This window comes from Peromyscus eremicus, chromosome 15 (assembly GCF_949786415.1).
Source record: "Peromyscus eremicus chromosome 15, PerEre_H2_v1, whole genome shotgun sequence".
Taxonomy (NCBI): Eukaryota; Metazoa; Chordata; class Mammalia; order Rodentia; family Cricetidae; genus Peromyscus; species Peromyscus eremicus.
Genome location: NC_081431.1, coordinates 23,833,619 through 23,855,773, shown reverse-complemented (window position 1 = coordinate 23,855,773; position 22,155 = coordinate 23,833,619). Strand labels below are relative to the sequence as shown.

Below are 22,155 nucleotides of genomic sequence, written 5' to 3'. Positions count from 1 at the left end.
TCCTGCTCTGCCTTCTCATTGGTTGTAAACCCAACCACATGACCTCCTCGTCACGGCCTGTCTGTATAGGCCTCCAGGTTTTCTATGATTGGTATTGAAATTAAAGGTATGTGTATCCAATACTGGCTATATCCCTGAACACACAGAGACTTACCTAGCTCTGCCTACCAAGTGCTGGGACTACAAGCGTACACCACCACTGCCCTGCTTTCCTATGGCTTGCTAATAGCTCTGACCCCAGGGCAACTTTATTTATTAGCATACAAATAACATTTTAATACAAATAAAATATCACCATAATTAATTCTTTGAGAATCCTTTTAGTGAATTCTAAATATAGTTAAGTTGACAACCAAGAATAGCCCTCACAGCATTCTGTCATATTTTATTATATAATATGTAATATTATATAATATATATAGTATTATATAATATATACTCATAATTTATTATATAATATATAGTAATATATATTCACATATCTATTACTTGGTTAGTATTCATCTTCACTATTACTCTCTCTTATTCCCTCACCCACACTCATTGTGAAGTCCTGGCTGGCTTCAAGCTTGAGGCAATTATCCTGCCCCTTGCTTCTTGTCTCTTAAGTGCTGGCTACCATGTTCTGCTAACTCCATTAATTTTTCACAGCAGACATTAAAACCAGGGGAAATAAAAAAGATTGATTTTTGGCCAATTTGGAAGGACTTAGGGACAGCCAAAGCGCAGCCTCTAACCTCTTAGAGTCCCACTGGGGGTTGGGAGCTAACCTGTCATCAAATGGATCAACTGTGGGAATGCACAAAATCCTGACACATTTCACACAGCACAGGGCCCTTCATAAGAAAATGGGGCCCCAAAGGAACAGTGCAGACAGACAGACGTACTGCAAGAAGGACTCTTCTCTTCCCTAGTGTGATTTGTAATATTCTTGTTCCACATTTTCCGTCAATGAAACCTCCACCTATGTCTGACCCAAGAGGCAGCCAATGTACCAGAGACACAAACACCCTCTCCCAAATATTCAGGCATATCTAAAAGCTACTAGAACATACTCAAAAAGGGGCACCACAGCCCACATCTGCAATCCCAGCACTTGGGATGCAGAGGCAGTAGGATCAGGAGTTCAAGTGGATGCCAGCCTAGATTACACGAGACCTCATCTCAGGAAAACTAACAAACAAGCAAACACAAATATTCAAACTAGTCCTGCAAAGTTTTCCCAGAGTGCACTATGTGAAAATATTCATTATGCCTTCCTGGTGGTCTAGTGACTCAGGTTCATTACAGTCACCACCCTGGCCTGGGCTTAATTCTTGGTTAGGAAATCTTGTTTTTACATCTAGTCAATATTACAACTGTGGACAAGTACTCCCCAATCCTCTGCTCTACTTGTCAAAGCCTGGTCCACCTTTCAAACATCCGGAAGAGCACATGACTATGGGTGAAGCTGTCACTGTTGCCACGGACCCTGGTGATCTCAGAGCCTACTTTGCTGAACTCAGTTTAGCTCATTTCACATATAAAGTTTATTATGGACAGAAGTGTGTCCTCATTCTTCTGCCGCCCCACCCGATCAAACGAATTGAGAATGACTCCATTTCTAAAATATGTAAAGAAGTTAAGTGTCCTGATAATTGGGCTCCCTGAGAAGAACCATCCAAGTAGAGACAGCAGGGGAACCGGTGACATTCCCTGTGCAGTCCAAACCCCTGGACGACACCTGCTCTTGGGGGCCCAATGAACAGGGAGTAAATACACAAAAGGGAGGGAAGGAGGACCTCTATCCTATTAACACTATGTATGTTAATCCAATCTTTCTATATGAATTCCTTTTTTTTTTTTTTTTTTTCTGTTTGTTCGTTTATCAAGACAGGGTTTCTCTGTGTAGCTCTGGCTGTCCTGGAACTTGTTCTGTAGAAAGATCTGCCTGTCTCTGCCTCCTGGGTGCTGAGATTAAAGGTATGCACTACCACCACCTGCCTCTATGTTGATTTCTAAAGTGTAAATGTTCCCAAAAAAGTGGGTTAAGAATGAGTTTGAACAAAATTCCCTGACTGGAAATGGAACCTATCCCTCAGTGGTGAAAGCACCAAATTCTAGCTACTAGACCATCAGGGATAGCTGTTCCCACTCTATACCCATCATGTTCTGACAAAAGGTCATGACCGGTTGGGTATGGTGGTGAATACCTTTAGTTCCAAACAGGCAGGTCCACCTTGAACTCACAGAGATCCACTGGCCTCTTCCTCCAGAGTAAAGACTTGGCAAAGGAGCCTGACCTCTTGTTTGTTTTTTTGAAAGGGCTTGGCTTATAGTTAAGGCTGGCCACAAACCTCACCTTTTCTTGCCTTAGAATTCCTGAGTGCTAAGATTACAAATGTCTTCTGCTATGGCTGGCTTGAGCTAATTTTTACAAGTATTTACACTGTAACATAAAAACAAACCTAGGAGGTTAGAGACATCTCTAATCTCACCTCCTGGGAGGCAAAGGCAGGCGTAGTCTCTATCTATCAAGTTTCAGGGCAGCCAGGGCAACATGGAGAGATCCTGCTTCAAAACAAAACAAAAAGGTAGGTCAAGAGAACACAGGATAACAACTGGGGAAAAGTGAACACTCTGTAGGCATTAAATGCTGTAATTACATAATACAGATAACAGGTAAAATTCAAATTCTTTAAGCACCAAGTCCGGCCTTGGAGTTTGCACCCAAGTGTGAAGAGCCTGTAAATTGGAGGGAGACCTTAGGGCTGAGTACCGAATCAACCGAAGGTTGATGGGTAAAAAAAAAAAAAAAAAACCTAGGGGAATGGGCAGGCCTCTGCGAAACCGACCCAGAGGGAAACCCTATAAAGCGGCCAGTGGGATGCAGCTGTGCAGTGGTTAAGTACTAATGCCAAGAATGTCATCGAAGAGTATTTCAAATGCCAGAAATGAATAAAGATACATTTTGACTCATTTAAAAAAAAAAAAAAAGAGCTAAACTAAAAAGCCTGAAAACGTTTTCTACTTAGGTTCAGGACAAACGTAAGATGCATTTTCATTGTTTCTGGCCTGAGCTTGCCAAGGCCCTCACCTAAGTGGCTTCCTGCCTGATGTCTGCTCCATTTTCCTCTAATCCCGCGGCACAGCAGATGCTGGGCGCCAGGGGGTGCCCTAGACTCATGGGCCAGGCATTTCCAGATCCTCAGGATCTGGAAAACTATGCGTGTTTACGGAAGCCTGGAGCTCTTCCCATGGCCTCGGGGTCCTGGCCGTAGTCTTGCTGGCCGTTTTCTTCGGCGGTACCATCGTACCTCCACGGGTGAAAGTCATCTAACCTCAGAGTGGAACCTGCCTGATTGACTGGGCTGAATTTAAGAGCGAGAGCCAGAAAACAATAAAGTTACTCCAAATGTAACATGCTTACAAGAAGTCAGTAAGCAGCTAGTTTCCGTAGTGTAGTGGTTATCACGTTCGCCTCACACGCGAAAGGTCCCCGGTTCGAAACCGGGCGGAAACAGCAGCTTTGTGTTTTTCATTTTCGTTTTTTCACCCCTAAAGAAGGATCGAAAGAATTTAAAGTGAGAACCCACTGAAGGATCTAACCAATTCACAGTGAAATCCCACGTCTCCTGGTTCCTACGAGGACTGGAACATCGCAGTTACAATTACACGAGCGAGGGCAGAGTGGTGGCGATGAACCGTTCCTCCTAGGGCAGTGACACTTAGGGTGGATTTTGTTTCTGCAGCGAGAGACCCGCAGGTTCTTGTGTTGCCCTTCAGCTTCTGGATCGCGTCTTCCAGAAGGCACTGTGGACACCCTGAGAGCTAGAAACGGCTGCTCAGTGCGTGGGTGGAGTCGTCAGTTCTGACTTCTGCCCCCGGAAGGGCTCTGATCTCTTCAGCGGGGATTGCCTCATGCCCCCTCCTCCAGTGCTGATAACCTGTACTGACATCCAAACCCCCTCCCCCGTGATCTTTTTTAAATCTCGCTTTATAATGCGGCATCATTAACCTTCCTGTAGCAGAGACGCTCCCATCTCTGTTATTTACACATGCCTCTGCTGTGCGTGGTTTAAGATGTCACCGTCCGTCCTTGGACTTGAAAATTATTCTTCCTCTCTCCCTCTCTACAGTCTCTTTCCACGAGGAATCTTAAGGTCCTTGATTTTTAGATCAGTTTGAAAGAATATATTTTATTTTCATTAAAAAATTATTTTCTAAAAAAAAATGATTTTCTAGGGCCAGAAGGAAAATAATTGGGTCAGCTGTCGAGAGGTCTTGCGGAGGACCCAGGTGGGCCATAACCACCCGGAACCCCGGTTCCTGAGGACTTGACACCTCCGTCCTGCAGGTGGGTGGTATACATACACACAGAGAAAAATAAGTTTAAGGAGCTGAGCAGTGGTGTCGCATGCCCTTAATCCCAGCACTCGGGAGACAGAGGTAAGCGGACCTCTGAGTTCTAGAGCGAGTTCCAGGACAACCACGACTACACAGAGAAACTCTATCTCAAAATAATTACAATGTTTATGGAAAAAATAATCCCCATGGCTAGAGAGAGACCGCAGTCGATAACGTGCTTGCTTGTAGGCCTGAAACCCCGAGTTCGGATTCCCAGCCCTCACTGAGAAAGCCAGAACTGTCAGCTGGAGCTCCAGCATGTCAGCTTCAGCAAGCATCCGGGTGACTCTCTGCTGCATGCTCTTTGTTCTTCCTTTGGAACTCGGGACAGCCTGCTTCCGACTTTGGACTGGGAACTCTGGCTGCCTCAACCAGACCTCCCTGGTCCCATTTATTTATTTGGTTGGTTGGTTGGTTGGTTTTTCGAGACAAGGTTTCTCTGTGTCGCTTTGGTGCCTGTCCTGGATCTCGCTCTGTAGGACTCACAGAGATCCGCCTGCCTCTGCCTCCCGAGTGCTGGGATTAAAGGTGTGTGCCATAGCTGCCTGGCCTCTTTTATTTATTTTTAGTGCATTTTAATAGGTGTTTTGCCTGCATATACGTCTGTGCACTACATGCAATAATACAGTGCCCTCAGAGGCCAGAAGAAGGCATTGGATCCTCTGAAACTGGAGTTACAGACATTGGAGCTGCCATGTGGGTGCTGGGAACAGAACCCAGTCCCATGAAAGAGCAACCAGGCAAACAGTGCTCTTAATATAGCTTCCCCCCTTTCTTTCTTTCTTTTTTCTTTCTTTCTTTCTTTCTTTCTTCTTTTTTTTAAAGACAAGTCCTCACTATGTAGCTCTGGCTGGCCTGGAACTCCTTATGTACGCCAAGAAGACCTCAAATTCACAGAGATCTGCTTACTTCTGCCTCCCTACTGTTGGGAATAAAGGTGTATGCTACTCTGCCTGGATAATTTTTACTTTTGCTCCATATAGACTTAAAAATTCACTCATCCAAAACTGAAGAATGATACCGAACTCAGGGTCTCATACTGTAGTCCATACTGGCCTTGAACTCAAGGTGATACTCCTGCCTCAGCCACCTGAGTTTTTGTTTTGTATATCTTTAAAAAAAAATTATTTATCTAATGCAAAGTATGCGATGGTCTGCTCTCACTTTCAGGGCAAAACACTCCGGAACACAGAGTGAAAACCACGTCCTGGGAATCAGAAGGAAAGAGCTCACCACTGTGCTGGCATTCTGAGTCCGCTCATCACCCCCCCCACACACAAGTTCCATTAAGGGTGGATGAGGACTGAGCTGCAATTTGACCTTGACCCTAAATCATACACTAACCTCTAACCGAACCCTGACCTTGACCCATCGTGTTGGGCAAAATAACACACACACTCCCCAATGTATCCATGTGTTGAGCCGTGAATATGCTGCCTCATGGGCTGGATATGGTTTAAGCGTGTCCCCCCAAATGTCTGTGTGCTAGAAGCTTGGCCCCCGTTGTGGCTGTACTGAGGTGGTAGAAGCTGTAAGAAATAGCCCTGATGGGGCTGGAGACACAGCTCAGCGGTTAAGAACTCCTCCTCCAGAGGATCCCACGCCCTCTTCCGGCTTCCCTGAGCACCAGACACCCAGCAGCTTGGTGTGTAGACATATGCATGCAGGCAAAGCACCCACACACATAAAAATAAATTAAAAATAAAAAAAAAAGTAGGGTCCAATAAGTAAGTTAATCCATGCATCACAACTGCATTCCCGCACAAAAGTGTGTGCGCCCAAGACACACACACACACACACAAACACACACACACACACACACACACACACACACACACACACACAGCAGTAGAAGGTGCTCAGATCATTGGAGTTGCCTTCATCATCAATGTAGCTCTTGAGATAAAGTTGTTTTTGTTGTTTGGTTTTGTTTTATTTTTTAAGTCTGGCCCCTCAGTTCTCTGGGCTTCCTGATCACTGGATCTCTCCATCTGTCTCCTCTCTTCACCATGAGATCCTCACCAGAGAACTAACACATGATAGCACTTGATATTGGACCTTTGGCCTCCAAATGAGAGTTAAATAAACTTCGTTTTGCACCCATTATGGTATTTTCTTATATTAACAGACAATGTGATAATACACACAGCATGGAGCACAGACTTGGAGGTGGAAGATTTCTTGAGGCTGGTATTTGCAGATAGGCCCATCTACCAGGAGGAAAGCAAGTTAGCGGTTGTAACAACTAGTTAACAACGGAGGCCAACCGAAAACAGAGGGATGTCGTGTGTGGTGGCGTCCCAGACAAGTCTGGGGCTGGCCTGGGTTGCAATACATTTCTAGAAAGCATGAGACAGAACTGCGGACCTGAGGCCTTGCAGACCACTTGGCCCATCCCCAGTTTCCGGTTTCTTCTCCGGGGCGCAGACTGCCCCGCCTCATCCCCTGGCCGCCCCGCCTTCCTGCCCGGTCCCACGGTCCCCAAAGAGCTTTCCGGGTAGTCCAGCGTGAGTCACGGGAAGGGAGGGGGGTTGGGGGTTGAGCTCATTTCTGGACAGTGGGGACCGGATGTGACTCTCGGGAGCCACACACTTGCGGGAGGAGAGCGGAGCAGAGAAAGGGCACCTCCAGCCCTCTCTGTGGCCGGGGCAGTGACCAGGAGAACCTCAAGCCTTCGCAAGGGAAATGGGCACTTTCGTTCCAACTGAGTTCCCGTCACTTCTGCCTAATCGCCCCACCCCCAGCCCCACCGCAGACAAGGTTTTATTTGCTTAGCCCTGAAGACCAGGCTGGCCTCGAACTCAGAAATCAACCTGCCTTAGCCTGAGTGTTGTAATTGCAGTGGTGCACCCCACCCCCACCCCGTCGGGCTCAACAGTTGAAGAGTTAACTTTGGAAGATTATCTTTCATTAAGTAACTTTCAAGGGTTTGGTTTTGGTTTGGGTTTTGGGTTTTTTGTTTGTTTGTTTGTTTGTTTTGGTTTTTTTTTTTTTTTTGTAAACATTTTTGTATTTTGAGACAGGATTTCTCTGTGCTCTGTAAACCAGGCTGTCCTTGAACTCAGAGATCTGCCTGCCTCTGCCTCTGGGATTAGAGGCGTGAGTCATCACGCCAGAACTTTCAGAATCTTTAATTTACTAATGAGATCTTTGAAATCACTTTGTTCGTTTTCCATTTACTTTGTATCAGACTAATTTACAGTGCCATCAAATCCTTGTAATCATTTTAGGAGATAACCACTATCATTAAAATGTTATACATCGCCGGGCAGTGGTGGCGCACACCTTTAATCCCAGCGCTTGGGAGGCAGAGGAAGGTGGATGCCTGTGAGTTCGAGGACAGCCTGGTCTACAGAGTGAGTTTCAGGACAGGCTGCAAAGCTACACAGAGAACCCCTGTCTCAAAAAACCAAAAACCAAAAAAAAAAAAAAAAAAAAAAAAAAAAAAAGTTATACATCAAGAACAGTTATAGACATACTGTGATCCCATTCCATTAAGTGATGGCCTAGATCCAAACCCTGGCCATTTACACTGATGTCCACAAATTCCTTTTACACTGGAGTGTCAAATTGTTTTCAGTTCTCAACCTAGAGGTTGAGACCCCTTTAGGGGTGAAACGACCCTTTCACTGGGGTCATATATCAGATATCCTGCACACCAGATATTTATATTACAATTCATAACAGTAACAAAATTACGATTATGGGGTAGCAATGAAAATAATTTCATGGCTGGGGGACACCACAACATGAGGGACTGTATTAAAGGGTCTCAGCAGTAGCAAGGTTGAGGACCCCTGATTTAAAATCTGTTCTACAGAGCCAATGGTGCACACTTTGAATCCCAGCTCTCGGGAGGCAGAGGCAGGTGGATATCTGAGAATTCCAGGCCAACCTGGGCTACATAGCCAGGACTAGAGAGACCTTGTTTCCACAGAGAGGTGAGAGTGAGGAAATCCAGAGGTCTGTGTGCCAAGAGGATAGGAAGACAGGGACATTTGTGGGCATATGGGAAAGAGTCAGGCTGAAGAACTGAAGATTCCAATTGAGAATCAAGAACTGTAGGACCGGCCATGGTAGCGCATGCCTTTGATCTCAGCATTCAGGGGGCAGAGGCAAGTGGACCTCTGTAAGTTCTGGTGAGTTTCAGGATGGTAGGAGCTACATAATAGAGAGAATCTGTCTTTTAAAAAAAAAGTACTGCAAACACAATTCGAAACATTTACTTAAGGCATTATGACTCTTCCCATCTGTGGAGAGACAGTGTTCCAGGACTCTCACCAGAAACCCTGACGGCTCCTCTAGAACAACCTAAGCAACTGTTCCTAAGCAACCGTTTGAGATATAACCTCAGGTATATATGGCTTATGTCAAGACACTTATTTGTGACTCTTCCTGGAGGAGCCCATACGAACACTTAAGTATGTCTTATTCTTTCCCGTCTCTCTTTCTCTTAATCTTCGTGTTTAAAATCTCTGTTTGAAAAGTCCTTCAGGAGCTGGAGAGATGGCAGATATTGATGTTTATCCTCCTGCCTGCATCTCCTGAGTGCTGGTAGTGATTCTAGGTAGAGACACCACCTTGTTTAATACAGACTCAAGTACAGCCGTTGAAGGATGCACAGAGGAGGAGCTTCGGAAAAAGACAGGACACAGCTTACAAACCTGAGCTTGGATACAGGCTTCTCAAAAGAGAAAGACTGGACATTCAACTGTAGTCACTGAATAACTTCCAGTCGTTACGTTGTATCTTGGCTATTTCTGTCTACTCACTTGAGCAAAGGAGTCTGTACCTCCTTGGGAGAAACTGACTAAGGAGGAAACGACACTGGTTTTATTAGACAAAGTGACACATCTTCCTCTTAGTTCTCTTGGGATGCACTTAGAATCCACCATCCTGGCCATGAGAAGTACAACGCCCTGACGGTAAAATAGCTAAATAAAATCAATTTTTTTTTTAAAAAAAGGTACTTTCTGAGAAGCCACGTGTTCGAGATCCTGCTTACAACCTCAGCTAAGATGCAGCCACACCCTGTTCTTCCCCTTCATAGACAAGGGGGCTGGGAGGACGCTGTGTGTCACATGCTGTGAGACAAGCATGCTGGGGTCTGAAATGGGGGCAAGGGACGACCCCGCTTCCAGAGCCAGCTTCCTCGTGAGCTCAAAAATGCAAGACAACTTACCAATGCAACGCACATTATAACCAGCATAAGTCACTCACATGAATGAGCAGTTCCAGATGATTCCAGCCCCCGAGGTATCATCAACCTCGAGCCTCTCTGTCTTCCCAGTGATTTTTATTTGGGGGCAGAGAAAAGCCAACCCCACTGTACCCCTCTACCCTTTTTGTTCTTTAAACAGAGTTTAGCTACATAGCCCAAGCCTGGAACTTGAGACATCCCCACCTCTACTGTTGGACCCCAAAGTTTAGGGTCTCAAGGGGGCGCCCCAAGAACCCAGACTCCAGTCCAGCTGATGCAACAGCACGAGGATTTTATTGGCTTCTGTACAGAAGGGCAAACTCTGCTCCCAAGAGCAAGAGTCGCATCTTACTGTAGCCACATGGGTGCTTTTAAAGGAAAAACCCACAAAAGCCATAAGATTACAATTCCCATACAATTTCATGGCCTGATCACAGGGTGATCACAGAGGGGGTACAGTCACATCTGCATGCACATTCTTCCTGAAACCTCAAGGGGGGTATCAGGGCAGGAGTGGAGTTTACAAAGGGCACTGTGGTCCTTCCTGGAACACCTGCAACTATCCCAGTCACAGTTGAGCACATCTCTTAACAGAAATCTTTTTACATTGTTATGTGGTTGCAGGGGAGATTAATGGCTGAGTCAGGTTGCCCTTGGAACTAGATTTTTAGTTTCTCATTTCCTGGTGCTTGAAGTTTCTCTCTTCCTGAGGCTTGGGGGTGTAAGCCTGAAGGGCTAGGGTCTTTCACTACCTCCTTCTTCTTCTTCTTCTTTTTTTTTTTTTTTTTTTTTTGGTTTTTTCGAGACAGGGTTTCTCTGTGTAGCTTTGCGCCTGTCCTGGATCTCACTCTGTAGTCCAGGCTGGCCTCGAACTCACAGAGATCCGCCTGGCTCTGCCTCCCCAGTGCTGGGATTAAAGGCATGCGCCACCACTGCCCAGCTTTATTCAGGTTTTTTGAGACAGGGTCTCTATGTACAACCCTGGCTGTCCTGGAACTTGCTATGAGGACCAGACTGGCTTTGTGTTTATTTTTTAAAGTTATACGGGCTCCCTGCTGGCAAAGTCCTGGAACAGTTCAAGATACCACGTGGCTTGTGTATTAGTTATTTTGAAATAGGGTCTCACTGTATAGCTTTGGATGGCTTGGAACGTGATATGTAGGCCAAGCTGGCCTCAGATTCACAGAGACTCTCTTGCTTCTGCCTATGCAGTACTGGAATTAAAGTGTGTGTGATACCACATCTATCGAGGGTGGTTTGTTTGTTTTGGTTTTATTTTTAAGATATGAACAGGTGCCAGGCAGTGGTGTCTCACGCCTTTAATCCCAGCACTTGGGAGGCAGAGGCAGGCGGATCTCTGTGAGTTTGAGGCCAGCCTGGGCTACAGAGTGAGTTCCAGGACAGGCACCAAAGCTACACAGAGAAACTCTGTCTCGGGGGAAAAAAAAAGATATGAACAGGCTCAAAAAACCAAATTAAGATAGAGAAATCGATAAAATCGATATACTTACTTCATAAAATAGATTTAGCATTTTGCTTTTATTTGTCCTGCTCAAGAATAGTTTAAGAAGTTGAAGGGCCAGGTGTAGTGGCCACACCTGTACCTGCAGTGTTTGGGATGTAGAAGCAGGAAGATCAAGGGCTTTGTCAGCTACACACTGAATGTGAGGCTAGCCTGAGCTTTGGAAGAGGTGGCTCAGTGGATGAGGACATGCTGGGAAACCACAAGGGCCTAAATTCAAACCCCGGCACCCATAACAAGCTGGGTCTATGTACACCTATGACCCCAGTACTCCAGTGGGCAGAGATAGCAGAGTGGGGGCTTAATGCCTGCCAGCCTAGCACAAAAACGTGAGGTCAGAGTTCAGGAAGAGACCCTGCCTCAAAGGAATAAGGTAAACAACAATACAAGAGGACGCCCGGATACGCCCCTTTGTCCTCTGCAGGAGACACTCCAAATAATTGGAAAAGCCAATCTTTAAAAAGTGTGTGTGTGTGGGCTGGAGAGATGGCTCAGAGGTTAAGAGCACTGTTTGTTCTTCCAAAGGTCCTGAGTTCAATTCCCAGCAACCACATGGTGGCTCACAACCATCTGTAATGAGATCTGACACCCTCTTCTGGCCAGCAGGGATATGTGCAGACAGAACACTGTATACGTGTGTGTGTGTGTGTGTGTGTGTGTGTGTGTGTGTGTGTGTGTGTGTGTGTGTTGCACATGTATGTGGAGGGAGATAAGAGGACAATTTACAGGAGTCAGCTCTCTCTTTCCACCATATGGGTTCCAGGGATCAAACTCAGGTCGTCAGGCTTGGTGGCAAGTGCCTTTCTTCAGGGAGCCATCTTACTGGCCCAGGAGAAGCAATTTCTAAAATAAGTTAAAAATATTGATCTCAGTGACAGAGTGCTGCCTAGCATGCACTACACCTGGGTTCAATCCCTGGTCCTTACAAAATAAACAAAAATAACAAAATACATAAATAACAATAAAAATAATCTCAAGTGCTGAGATGAAATGTGTGTGCCAACACACCCAGCAGTTTCTGTAATTTTTAGAAAATGGTAGAAATGGTTTCTGAAGATAAAGAAGAGAAAGGCGCTTCTGAGAGCCGACGTGAGCCTGAACGCTCAGCAGGCCGGGCTCAAAGGCCAGTGTGTCTGTGATTCTTAGATGTTAACTCACGGGTTCACACTTGGTGCCCGGACTGGTTTGTTAAGCTGATTTTCTATTTTTAAAAATCTATTTCATGTAATTTTTTTCAATTAAAAAAATTTCTGCCGGGCGGTGGTGGCGCATGCCTTTAAATCCCAGCACTCGGGAGGCAGAGCCAGGCGGATCTCTGTGAGTTCAAGGCCAGCCTGGTCTACCAAGTGAGTTCCAGGAAAGGCGCAAAGCTACACAGAGAAACCCTGTCTCGAAAAACCTAAAAAAATAAAAAAATAAAAAAATAAATAAATAAAAATTCTTCCTCTCAACTGAGTGTGCCACAGCGCACACTTGGAATCCACCCCCATTGCTGGAGATGGAGGCAAGAGGACCTGGAATTCAAGGCTAGGCTCTGCTCCAGGAGAAGTTCAAGATCAGTCTGAGTACATGATATTGTCTCAAATATATACTCTTTTAGTTTGTGCCATCTCCTCTCCTTTTTTCCAGGGTAGTTTGACTAGAAAATCTACTGGTTTTGTTTGTTACTGTTTTCACACACACACGCGCACACACACACACACACACACACACACACACACACACACACACACACCACATGAGAGATAGGTGAGAGAGAGAGAGAGAGAGAGAGAGAGAGAGAGAGAGAGAGAGAGAGAGAGAGAGAGAGACAGATTGAGAATAGCAGTCTCCATTAGGGGGTGCCATAGTCTCAGAAAAGAAAATTAGCATAGCTTTTGAACTTAGAGGTGGTTTGGAGCTGAAACTTTCACATTTGTAGCCATGCATCATTTCTGGCCTTATTGTGGACAAAATTGCTTCAGTTTTTATGGGGAAATCTACAAAATCCAGATCTCCACTCCAGCACCTATTTACCATCTGGACCAGTGGGGTAGCATGTCGGGTTTCTTGGAACTACTTGAGAGAAATCTTGGAGGGCTGATACTATCACTAGAGATAATGCTTCAGATGATCCAAACTGTGTGGTAGGGAAATAGACTTGGGATCTTCGTGTCTGATCAACCCAAATGCTCAAACTATAGGTCTGCCCCCCTCCCCTCATCCCGCATGTCCAGATCATTCTTTGGAAAACTATATAAAAACTGTTGACTGGTTTTAAGACATTTTTGTAAAAGACCCATTCATTCAAAGCAAAGCAAGTCTCCATTTTTATTTTGTTATTTTTCTATTATTATTTATTATCAGACAACTGAGGATGACCTTGAACTTCTGATCCTCCTGCCTCACCTCCCAAGCACCGGGTTACAGGCATCGCCTGATTTATGCAGTGCTGGGAATCTAGCCCAGGCTGCCTGCTTGTGCGGCAGACACTCTACCAAGTAGAGCCACATCCCAGCCCCTTCATTGACCAGAGTCGTTTCTGTCCTTTCTGTTCTCTCCTATTACACTGTCGGACTCTCTGAGAATAACTCGCCTCATCTCTGGACAGTGGTTCTCAGCCTGGGCGCACACTGGCTGACGTGATCAACGTCTGTAGTGAAGAGAGAAAGAGATGTTGAAGGAGAAAAGTAAAATTTCTCCTTGTGATTGTGCTTGGCCCTCCAGATTCCTCTGTCCTTTGCGGCCCAAGGTTTTTTTGCAGCAGGAGGTTTTGCTTCTTACCTTGGAGAATGTTAAATACACCTGTAACGTTCTAGGGCCCCACCCTTTTCTGTTTGACATAACAGGAACAGGTCTGTGTGTGTGTGCATGTGCACTTGTGTGTGGATGGATGTGTGTGTGTGTGTGTGTGTGTGTGTGTGTGTGTGCTTACGCATTCGCACTCGCGTGCCACGGAGCATGTGGGGAATGGAGGAACACTCGCGAGCTGGTTCTCCCCTCCACTCCGTGTTTCTGCCTGTCTGGAACTCCCATCGAAGTGGAAGAGCATGGTGGCTCCAGATGAAGCTGGCTTTTTCATGTGGGTTCTGGAATCAAACTCAGGTCATCAGACTTGTTTGAAAGTATTTTTACCCACTGAACCATCTTGCCGGTCCCTCTGGGTATCTCTTTGCTGTGGTTTGTTTTGAGACGGGGTCTCACTGTGTAACCATGGCTGGCTTGAAACTCACTCTGTAGACCAGGTTGACCACAAACTCACAGAGATCCACCTGACTCCCCCCCCCCCCCCCCCCGTATGATTAAAGCTGTGCACCGCCACATCCATCCCTCTGGGCACTCTTAATAACAATGTTAAAATTATCAATCCCTCTTTGTAGCAAATGCGTACCACGGTATGTTACGCATAGTTAATGCTCAGAGCCAGGACAGTGTTCATTTTCCATGCGAGGTTGTTGAGGCCTGCGCAGATGAACTTCCCTAAGGCCTCAGATTCCAAGCACAGCCAGAATTTCGCCCGGATAAGTTGGCTCCAGGGTGGACACTGGTGGCTGTCCTCGCTTAGCTCCATGTTTACACACTGTCCACAGAGCCAAGGAAAACTGCCTTAACAGCAGGTAAAGAAGACAGAAATTCCCAGGGAAACCACGGGTGCAGAACTGTCACTTTGCCTCTTAGGGACAAAATGGATGTTCTAGGGCAGAGACAGTCCTCGGTCCTAAAATAACTCGTCTCCTCCATCACGCTAGAGAGTAATGAGAATCACAGGGACAAAGCACATGGGTCTCCTTTCCTATGTCACACTATCCAGCAGCCAACTGTGACAGCCTCTAACAAGGGCTGTTCTTACCCGGTTATCTAGAAGGGTCAGGAGTGTCCTTATGCAGGGTGTGTTAGATGGGATAAAGATCTTAGGGCAAGAAAGAACTAACAATTATCTCCCCCGAATTTTGAGGGCAGAGTCTCAAGTAACCCAAGCTAGCTTCAAACTTGTAACAATCCTCTTGCTTCAGCATCCCAAATGCTGGGATTGTAGGTGTGAGCTACCACATGCAGCGTGCTTTCTTTAAAAAATAAATAAATAAATAAAAGATTTTATTTTTAATCATATGTATGGGTTGGGGTGGCTGTGTCAGAAGAGGATGTCAGAGTCCACGTAGCTGTAGTTATAGGTAGGTACAAAGCCATGGGTGTGGACAGCGGTGGCGCACGCCTTTAATCCCAGCACTCAGGAGGCAGAGTCAGGCGGATGTCTGTGAGTTTGAGGCCAGCCTGGTCTACAGAGCGAGTTCCAGGACAGGCTCCAAAACTACATGTTCAAAAAAAAAAAACAAAAAACAACAAAAAAAAAACGAACGAACGAGCAAAAGAATGTACAAGCCATGGGTGCTGGGAAACTGAACTTGGGTCCACTGCAGAGCAGCATGAACTCTTAATCACTGAGCCATCTTTCCAGCTCCCTTCTGCCCCTCGACACTTGTTTTTAAACCTGCATCTATTAATTATATAGTAATGGGTTTCATTGTGTCATTTTCATACATGTATCTATTCTGATCATATTTACCCTCTTATCCTCTCTTATCCCCAACTCCCAATGAACCTCCTCTGCTCCCCAACAAGTCCCCCTCCCATGTTATGTGGACGTTTGTTGTTTGTTGAAATAAGGTCTCACTATGTGGCCCTGGCTGGCCTGGAACTTCCTCTGTAGACCTGGCTGACCTCAGATTCACAGAGATACATCTGCCTCTGCCTCCTAAGTGCTGGGATTAAAGGCACCGCCATGCCCTGGTGTGCGTGTAAGTGTGTGGATGGCCTACTGAGCTCAGAGTTGCTTGCATGAGCCGGAGGCTGTTTACAGGAATATGGGCAACCTACCAGTGGCTGGCTACAACCCTAAAGAAAAAGATCTTGCCCTCCCCCCGGAAACCATTAACTGCCACTGGCTCCACATGAAGGGTGGGGCCATGTGAGCCCCTCCCCCAGCCACTGTTAACTGCCTATATAGCCCCAGAGAGGAGTGGGGCCTCGTGAGTCCCTCCTTTATTTTTTTAAGATAGGGTCCTACTATGTAACCCAGGCTGATCTTGAACTTGAGATCCTCCTGCCTCTGCCTCCTGGATACTGGGATCACAGGCATGCACAGTCATACTTGGCTCTGAAGTATCTATTTCTTTGGACAACTTATTTTCTTTTTTAAAAAAAAAAAAAAAGCTGGGTGGTGGTGGCCCACGCCTTTAGATCCCAGCACTCGGGAGGCAGAGCCAGGCGGATCTCTGTGTGTTCAAGGCCAGCCTGGGCTACCAAGTGAATTCCAGGAAAGGTGCAAAGCTACACAGAGAAACCCTGTCTCGAAAAACCAAAAAAAAAAAAAAAAAAACCTAAAACAAAAAACCCAAAAACTCGAGACTATATAACTGACAAGCGCTCTTTAGTTCTAACACCCTAGTAGATGAGTAGATCTGCTTAACAGAAAAGTAGATGTGTCTCAGAGCATTTCTTAGTTTTCTAGCTAGTACGTTTGGGCGCCATCACTCCATCCTCCCAAACCTGGTACTTTAGTCTTAGACTTTCATCATCCCTGCTCAGGTTCCTGCCCTAGGTCCCAATTTGCAATATCCCAGCCAACACCATGAACCTATGTTCCTGGGTTCTGTGACTGGACCATGATGGAGGAGTCATTTAAGGACGAAGGACAAGACATACATTTCCTTCTGGGAGCACACAAGTTGGTGGCTTCCTAAGCACGGTGCCTCTGTTATCTGTAGACAGTGTCTTGGCTGTGTTCGGTTCCCACAGTGCGTTTACAGCATCTAGATATTTCATTCACGTTATCCTACACTGTGCAAAGCAGGTCATCTCTACAATATGTGACGAGAGCTGTTGATCGAAGGGAAACCAGCGGCTTAAGCCATATAATACCATGTTGACTAAGGACTCGGCCCTGTTTCTAGTTCTCCAGTTAGTTCATTATACCACAGTGTCTCACAAACTCAGCTCCTGGTGTCCCAAAGCTTGTTTACATAGGTGAAGCTGTCATTCAGAGACAACCTGGAAATTCTGAAGCAGGGCTAACATGTTGGGGAAAGAGGCAGCTGCTTCTCAGCTCATTTTTTTTTTTTTTTTTTTTTTTTTTTTTTTTTTTTTTTTTTAATGTTTATTCAGTCCTCCACACTCTAAAAGGAAAAGGAACCCAACTTTCAGAGAGAAAGGAAGGGGGCAGTGTGAGCCACGGAAGGTAGGCCACCCTTGCTGATTGGGAGGTACTCCCAGAAGGCCGCGCTTCTGTAGTTGCCAGGCAACAAGTGTAAACAGGACAGGATCATGGCCACTAACTACAGTGCCAACCAGGTAAGTTCTCGTTCTCCGCCCTAACATTTGATTTTACCTTCCGGATTCTACCTTTGGGCCTCCCCCTCCATCAGATTCAGATCCCTAAACAGATGCTGAGTGGGTTGAGGTGGCGTTTCACCTCAGAGTTGGGAGGGTCCAGGAACAAGCAAAAAGGACCTGAGTTAAGTTTGTAGAGTGTAAGCCAGAAGGCATTGATTTTATTTTTACAGGCCAGAGTACACCTTTTAGGCTTTGTAAGTCAAATAACAAAGTCATAGCTATTTACATGAAAGTTGTCCCTAATTTGTTTAAAATTGAAGATATAGTACCTGAGGCAAGTGTAGAGGTACTCCCCAGTGATCCCAGGACTTTGGAGGCAGGAGGAGAATCAGGTGCTCAAGGCATCCTTGGCTAACTAACATACTGAGTCCAAAGCTAGCCTGAGCTCCATGAGACCCCCACCCCTCACACACACACAGACAGACACACAAATCTGACCATTGTGCTACATACCTGCAATCCTAGTTACTTAGGACAAGGAGGCAAAGTAATCACTGAAAATTTGAGGCCAGCCTGGTCTATATAGGATGTTCCAGGCCAGCCAGAGCTTGAAAATGGGACCCTGTCTACACAGTTTTGGATTTTTTTTTTTTGGAGAAAACATTTTGTTCGCTTAGAATTCAAATTTTAGTGTCTTCTTCTTCTTCTTCTTCTTCTTCTTCTTCTTCTTCTTCTTCTTCTTCTTCTTCTCCTCCTCCTCCTCCTCCTCCTCCTCCTCCTCCTCCTCCTTCTTCTTCTTCTTCGTGTGTGTGTGTGTGTGTGTGTGTGTGTGTGTGTGTGTGTGTGTGTGTAGGTATTGTAGTTAGTTCCCCCTCCCTTAAAATCTCTTCCTCCCTATATATATCCCCTTGTCACAATGAGTTAGAGTTCATATAATTGTTGAGGCCTTTGGTTTTCAGTTAAAGAGAACTGTCACCATTTCATGGGCTTGAAGACTCTGAGTCTCACAGGAACTCTCCTCTTTCTCCACAGTATGAAAAAGCTTTCTCACCCAAGTACCTGCAGAACTGGTCTCCTGCCAAGCCAACAAAAGAGGTATTCTGAGCTCAGTGCCCTCCAAGGCCAGTCTATGGTGACTGGCCTCATGGCCTCCCTGTCACCTAGCTCCTTTAGCCCTCTAATGGTCCACCTTCTCCTCTCCCGTGCCCCTCAGACTGTACTCCAAGCCCCTCAGACACCGTTTTCCTCCCTCTTTGACTTCAAGTACTTCTCTTCCCACCCCCACCACAGAGAATCACCAGCCATGAAGGCTACACTCAGATTATTGCCAACGATCGAGGTCATCTCCTGCCTTCAGTGCCCCGTTCCAAGGTGAGATTCGCAATGCCCATTCATATCAAAAAGGGAAGAGTTAGCCAGGTGTGGGGGTGCACACCTTTAGTCCCAGCACTCAGAAGGCTGAGGCAGGAGCATCTCTGTGAGTCTGAGGTCAGCTTGGTCTACAGAGTGAATTCCAGGCCAGCTAGGACTATATACAGAGATGCTGTGTCAAAACAAAACAAAAAGAGCTGATGCATAAAAACGGAGCTGCAGTCACTACATAGAAAATTGAAGTCCAATTTGTGAGTGCCCCAATGTTCTATCCAGTTTGTCCACCAGGACAGAGCTGGCTTAGCAAATGGAAGTCCTGAAAATGATGAATATATAAACAATGTTTTCAGATGACAATATTTATGCACGGGACTCTTTTGTCACACTTAGTCTAAGAATGCAAAATTTTATGTTGGAAGGAAATGGGCTAAAAAACAGCATCCATCGTAGCTGGCCGAAGAGAGGAGGAGGGGAGATGATCCCTTCAGATGTTTCATTATTAAGATGCCAAAGGGGCAGAATGGATGTGAGGTGAGCAAGCCCTGCCAGGCAGACACTCAGCAGCCAGGAGGATCTGTTGAGCATTCCCTTTTTCTTTTAGGCAAGTCCTTGGGGTTCCTTCATGGGCACCTGGCAAATGCCCCTGAAGGTACCACCTGCTCGGGTGACTTTGACCTCCCGCACCACGGATGCTGCTGCCTCTCTCACCAAATGGATAAAGAAGAATCCTGATCTACTCAATGCCTCTAATGGGCTGCGTCCGGAAATCTTAGGCAAGGTATCTAGCCTTCCCATCTAACCCAAACCCCTACTGTCTCCATTTCTTTTCCACCTCAAAACTGTTATGCCAATCCAGCAAGGGGAGGGACCTCTAACCAATTCTGTCTTCTGCTGTCTAATCTCTAATCACTAAAGTCTAAAGGAACAAAACAAAGCCATCTTGTTCCACACCCCTAACCCCGGTAGAAAACAGTCTGGACGGGGGGTTAAATTGAACTATTCTTGGCCGAACCTTGACCTTCTGCCCATGGGGTAGGAAGAAAGGGAGTCAGATTCTAAGGATGACTGGGAACTATCTAGGCCTAACAAGAAATATGATCATCTTTTCCACTCTAACCCCAACAGCCCCATAACCCTGACTGTCAGAAGAAACAGAAGAAATCTGTCACAAAGACTGTACAGCAAGCAGCAAATCCGACCATAATTCCCAGCTCCCCGACCATTGATGGCGATGACGCAGAAGAAACTCAAAGCTCACACCCCTCTGCAGGTCACACACCAGGTCCCCAAACTCCCATTAACTCTCCCAAGACCCTACCTGCAAGCCCGTGTTAGAATACCAAGCAGGTAGGTCCTAGTCTAGCCGAGATCCAGACATGCAAAGCTGCATCTCTGCAGGGGAAGAGGCTGAGATGACATTTTAGGGACTGACTGAAATAAGTAAGACCCTCTGTATTCAGAAACGTGGAGCAGAGAAACGATGGGCCAGGAGTAAAGGCAAATTTGGGCGAATAAACATTGTTTGTTGAATCTTTTACTGACCTGGGTTTTCTCCTCGTTCTATGACTGTCATTGCAATCCATAGAGGGAAGGCTGGGGAAGAGAGCAGGGAAAAGGACGGCAAGTCTTTTTGTTTGTTTCTCCAGACAGGGTTTCTCCGTGTGGCCCTGACTTTCCTGGAACTCAATCTGTAGACCAGGCTGGCCTAGAACTCACAGAGATTCACCTGCCTCTACCTCCCGAGTGCTGGGATTAAAGGCATACACCACCACCACCTGGCAAGCAGGTCTTTATTAAGAATATCAGTTACACTTCAGCATTGACCAAGAGGAAGCTAGTCTGCATCACGTAAGGGCAAACCCTCAGAGAACCGAACTTTGTACAACCAATATCTTCAAAATCACAAATACAGTTGTTTAGTAGAGCCTGTGAAACTTTTTATGTTTATCCATTTACTTAACGAATATATGTAGATGGACCTCAAGCTTGTGGAGGTCAGAGGACAACTGTGGGAGTTGGTTGCCTCCTTCTGCAACGTGGATCCTGGGAATCGAACTCAGGTCGTCAGGCTTGGCGGCTGAAGCATATATATACCCACTGAGCTATCTCGGACAGACCAGCTCGTAAGTAGAAAATGAAAAAAGCCAGGGTGCTCCACTTCCCCTTCCATCACTGGATGGTTAAGAAGCCATCAAAACACTCAAGAAGTCCACATCCGTTTCCCAGCCTCCAAATCTATTAACCATTGCCCCTGCTGTGCATCTTGCTGGCACTGGTTAAGCTGAATGCCCTTGCCAAGTCTAAAGCCAAAGGTGGTTCCCCATGAACACTGACAACCTGGAAGACAGCCGATTCGAGCTGGAGGAACTCTGCACGACCTCCCAGGATAGTCAGATGTGGTGGCACAGTCCTGTGATTCCAGTTACTTGGGGGACTGAAGCAGGAAGATCATCCGTCTGTCTGGCCTTAACTTGGTAAGGCCTGGGGGCTGGGGCTATGGCTGTGCTTGCCTAGCATGAATGGGACCCTAGGTTCAATCCCTAGCCCCACAAAAGACTCCCCAGGGCCCGTCTAGAGAAAGGGGGGAAGTGACTCCTGGGGATCAGGGTAGAGATGGCCGAGAGCAGAGGGTGGTGGTATCGCGCAGTGAGACAAGATGGCACCAGCTGGAGGTAGCCTGGGTTAAAGTTCCAGGCCAGTCCACCAAGGATGCATGGTGAGGCCCTTTCTCAGAAGATTTCAAGAGACTACTAAAGCAGCACCCCACCCCACCCCATCCCACCCTAGCGCTGAGTTCACGCTGTCTTCCTGTTCAGTGGCCACATCATTCCTCAGTCCACTGCTTTGACTGATCTGGAGTAGTTTTTCTTGGTGCTGGGGACCGAACCACAGGCTCTGTGCATTCTACCGTGGAGCCAAATACCTAGTCCCAAGATGAATCTTTTATTCCAGAGCTGGATAAACGTATCAAGATAGCACTCTGAGCTGGGGGACTAGTTTGTGATACCGTGCTTGTTAACATGTACAGGACCTGACTTTGACCCCCAGCACCATAAACATAGCACTCCTACTAAAGATTCAGGGTCCTAGTAGGGGTCAAATAGTAAGTTTTCCTATTACATATATTTTCTGGGATTCTGACACTCTGTTCCACTTTAAAAAATTCTCTACTAGTCGCCCCCAACCCCACCTCACTGCCCAAATCTGCCTTTGTAAGTCATTAGCCCTTAGCTATCACCTCCACTGGCGCCAGGTGTCCTTAAATGAAATACTTGCTGAACTGTACCATGAGTTATATAACTAGCTATCCACAGGATGGGATGGGACCCTGTGTAAGACCTTAAAAGCTCTCAACAGAGCTGGGCA

The 22,155-nt window shown here is 46.2% G+C and overlaps 1 protein-coding gene and 1 non-coding gene across 2 annotated transcripts; both read left to right on the top strand.

The window, feature by feature from the left end:
* The first annotated feature begins 3,429 nt into the window (after positions 1-3,429).
* Positions 3,430-3,502, top strand: Trnav-cac (transfer RNA valine (anticodon CAC)). Its single transcript has one exon. It is a non-coding gene; the product is annotated as a tRNA-Val (tRNA).
* A 12,513-nt stretch (positions 3,503-16,015) lies between these two features.
* Cfap126 (cilia and flagella associated protein 126) lies at positions 16,016-20,324 on the top strand. The gene is made up of 6 exons (XM_059280919.1): positions 16,016-16,115; positions 17,251-17,436; positions 18,451-18,513; positions 18,709-18,789; positions 19,391-19,567; positions 19,915-20,324. Exons 2-6 carry the CDS (start codon positions 17,410-17,412, stop codon positions 20,122-20,124), a joined length of 558 nt encoding a protein of 185 aa, XP_059136902.1. The 5' UTR covers positions 16,016-16,115; positions 17,251-17,409; the 3' UTR covers positions 20,125-20,324.
* Positions 20,325-22,155: the final 1,831 nt, after the last annotated feature.

Excerpts from the sequence above, each read along its gene's own strand:
- Cfap126 (XM_059280919.1), top strand. The coding sequence starts at position 17,410 with ATGGCCACTAACTACAGTGCCAACCAG. Across the intron at positions 18,790-19,390 it reads CTTCAGTGCCCCGTTCCAAG|GCAAGTCCTTGGGGTTCCTT; the intron begins GTGAGATTCGCA and ends TTTTTCTTTTAG. Across the intron at positions 19,568-19,914 it reads GTCCGGAAATCTTAGGCAAG|CCCCATAACCCTGACTGTCA; the intron begins GTATCTAGCCTT and ends TAACCCCAACAG.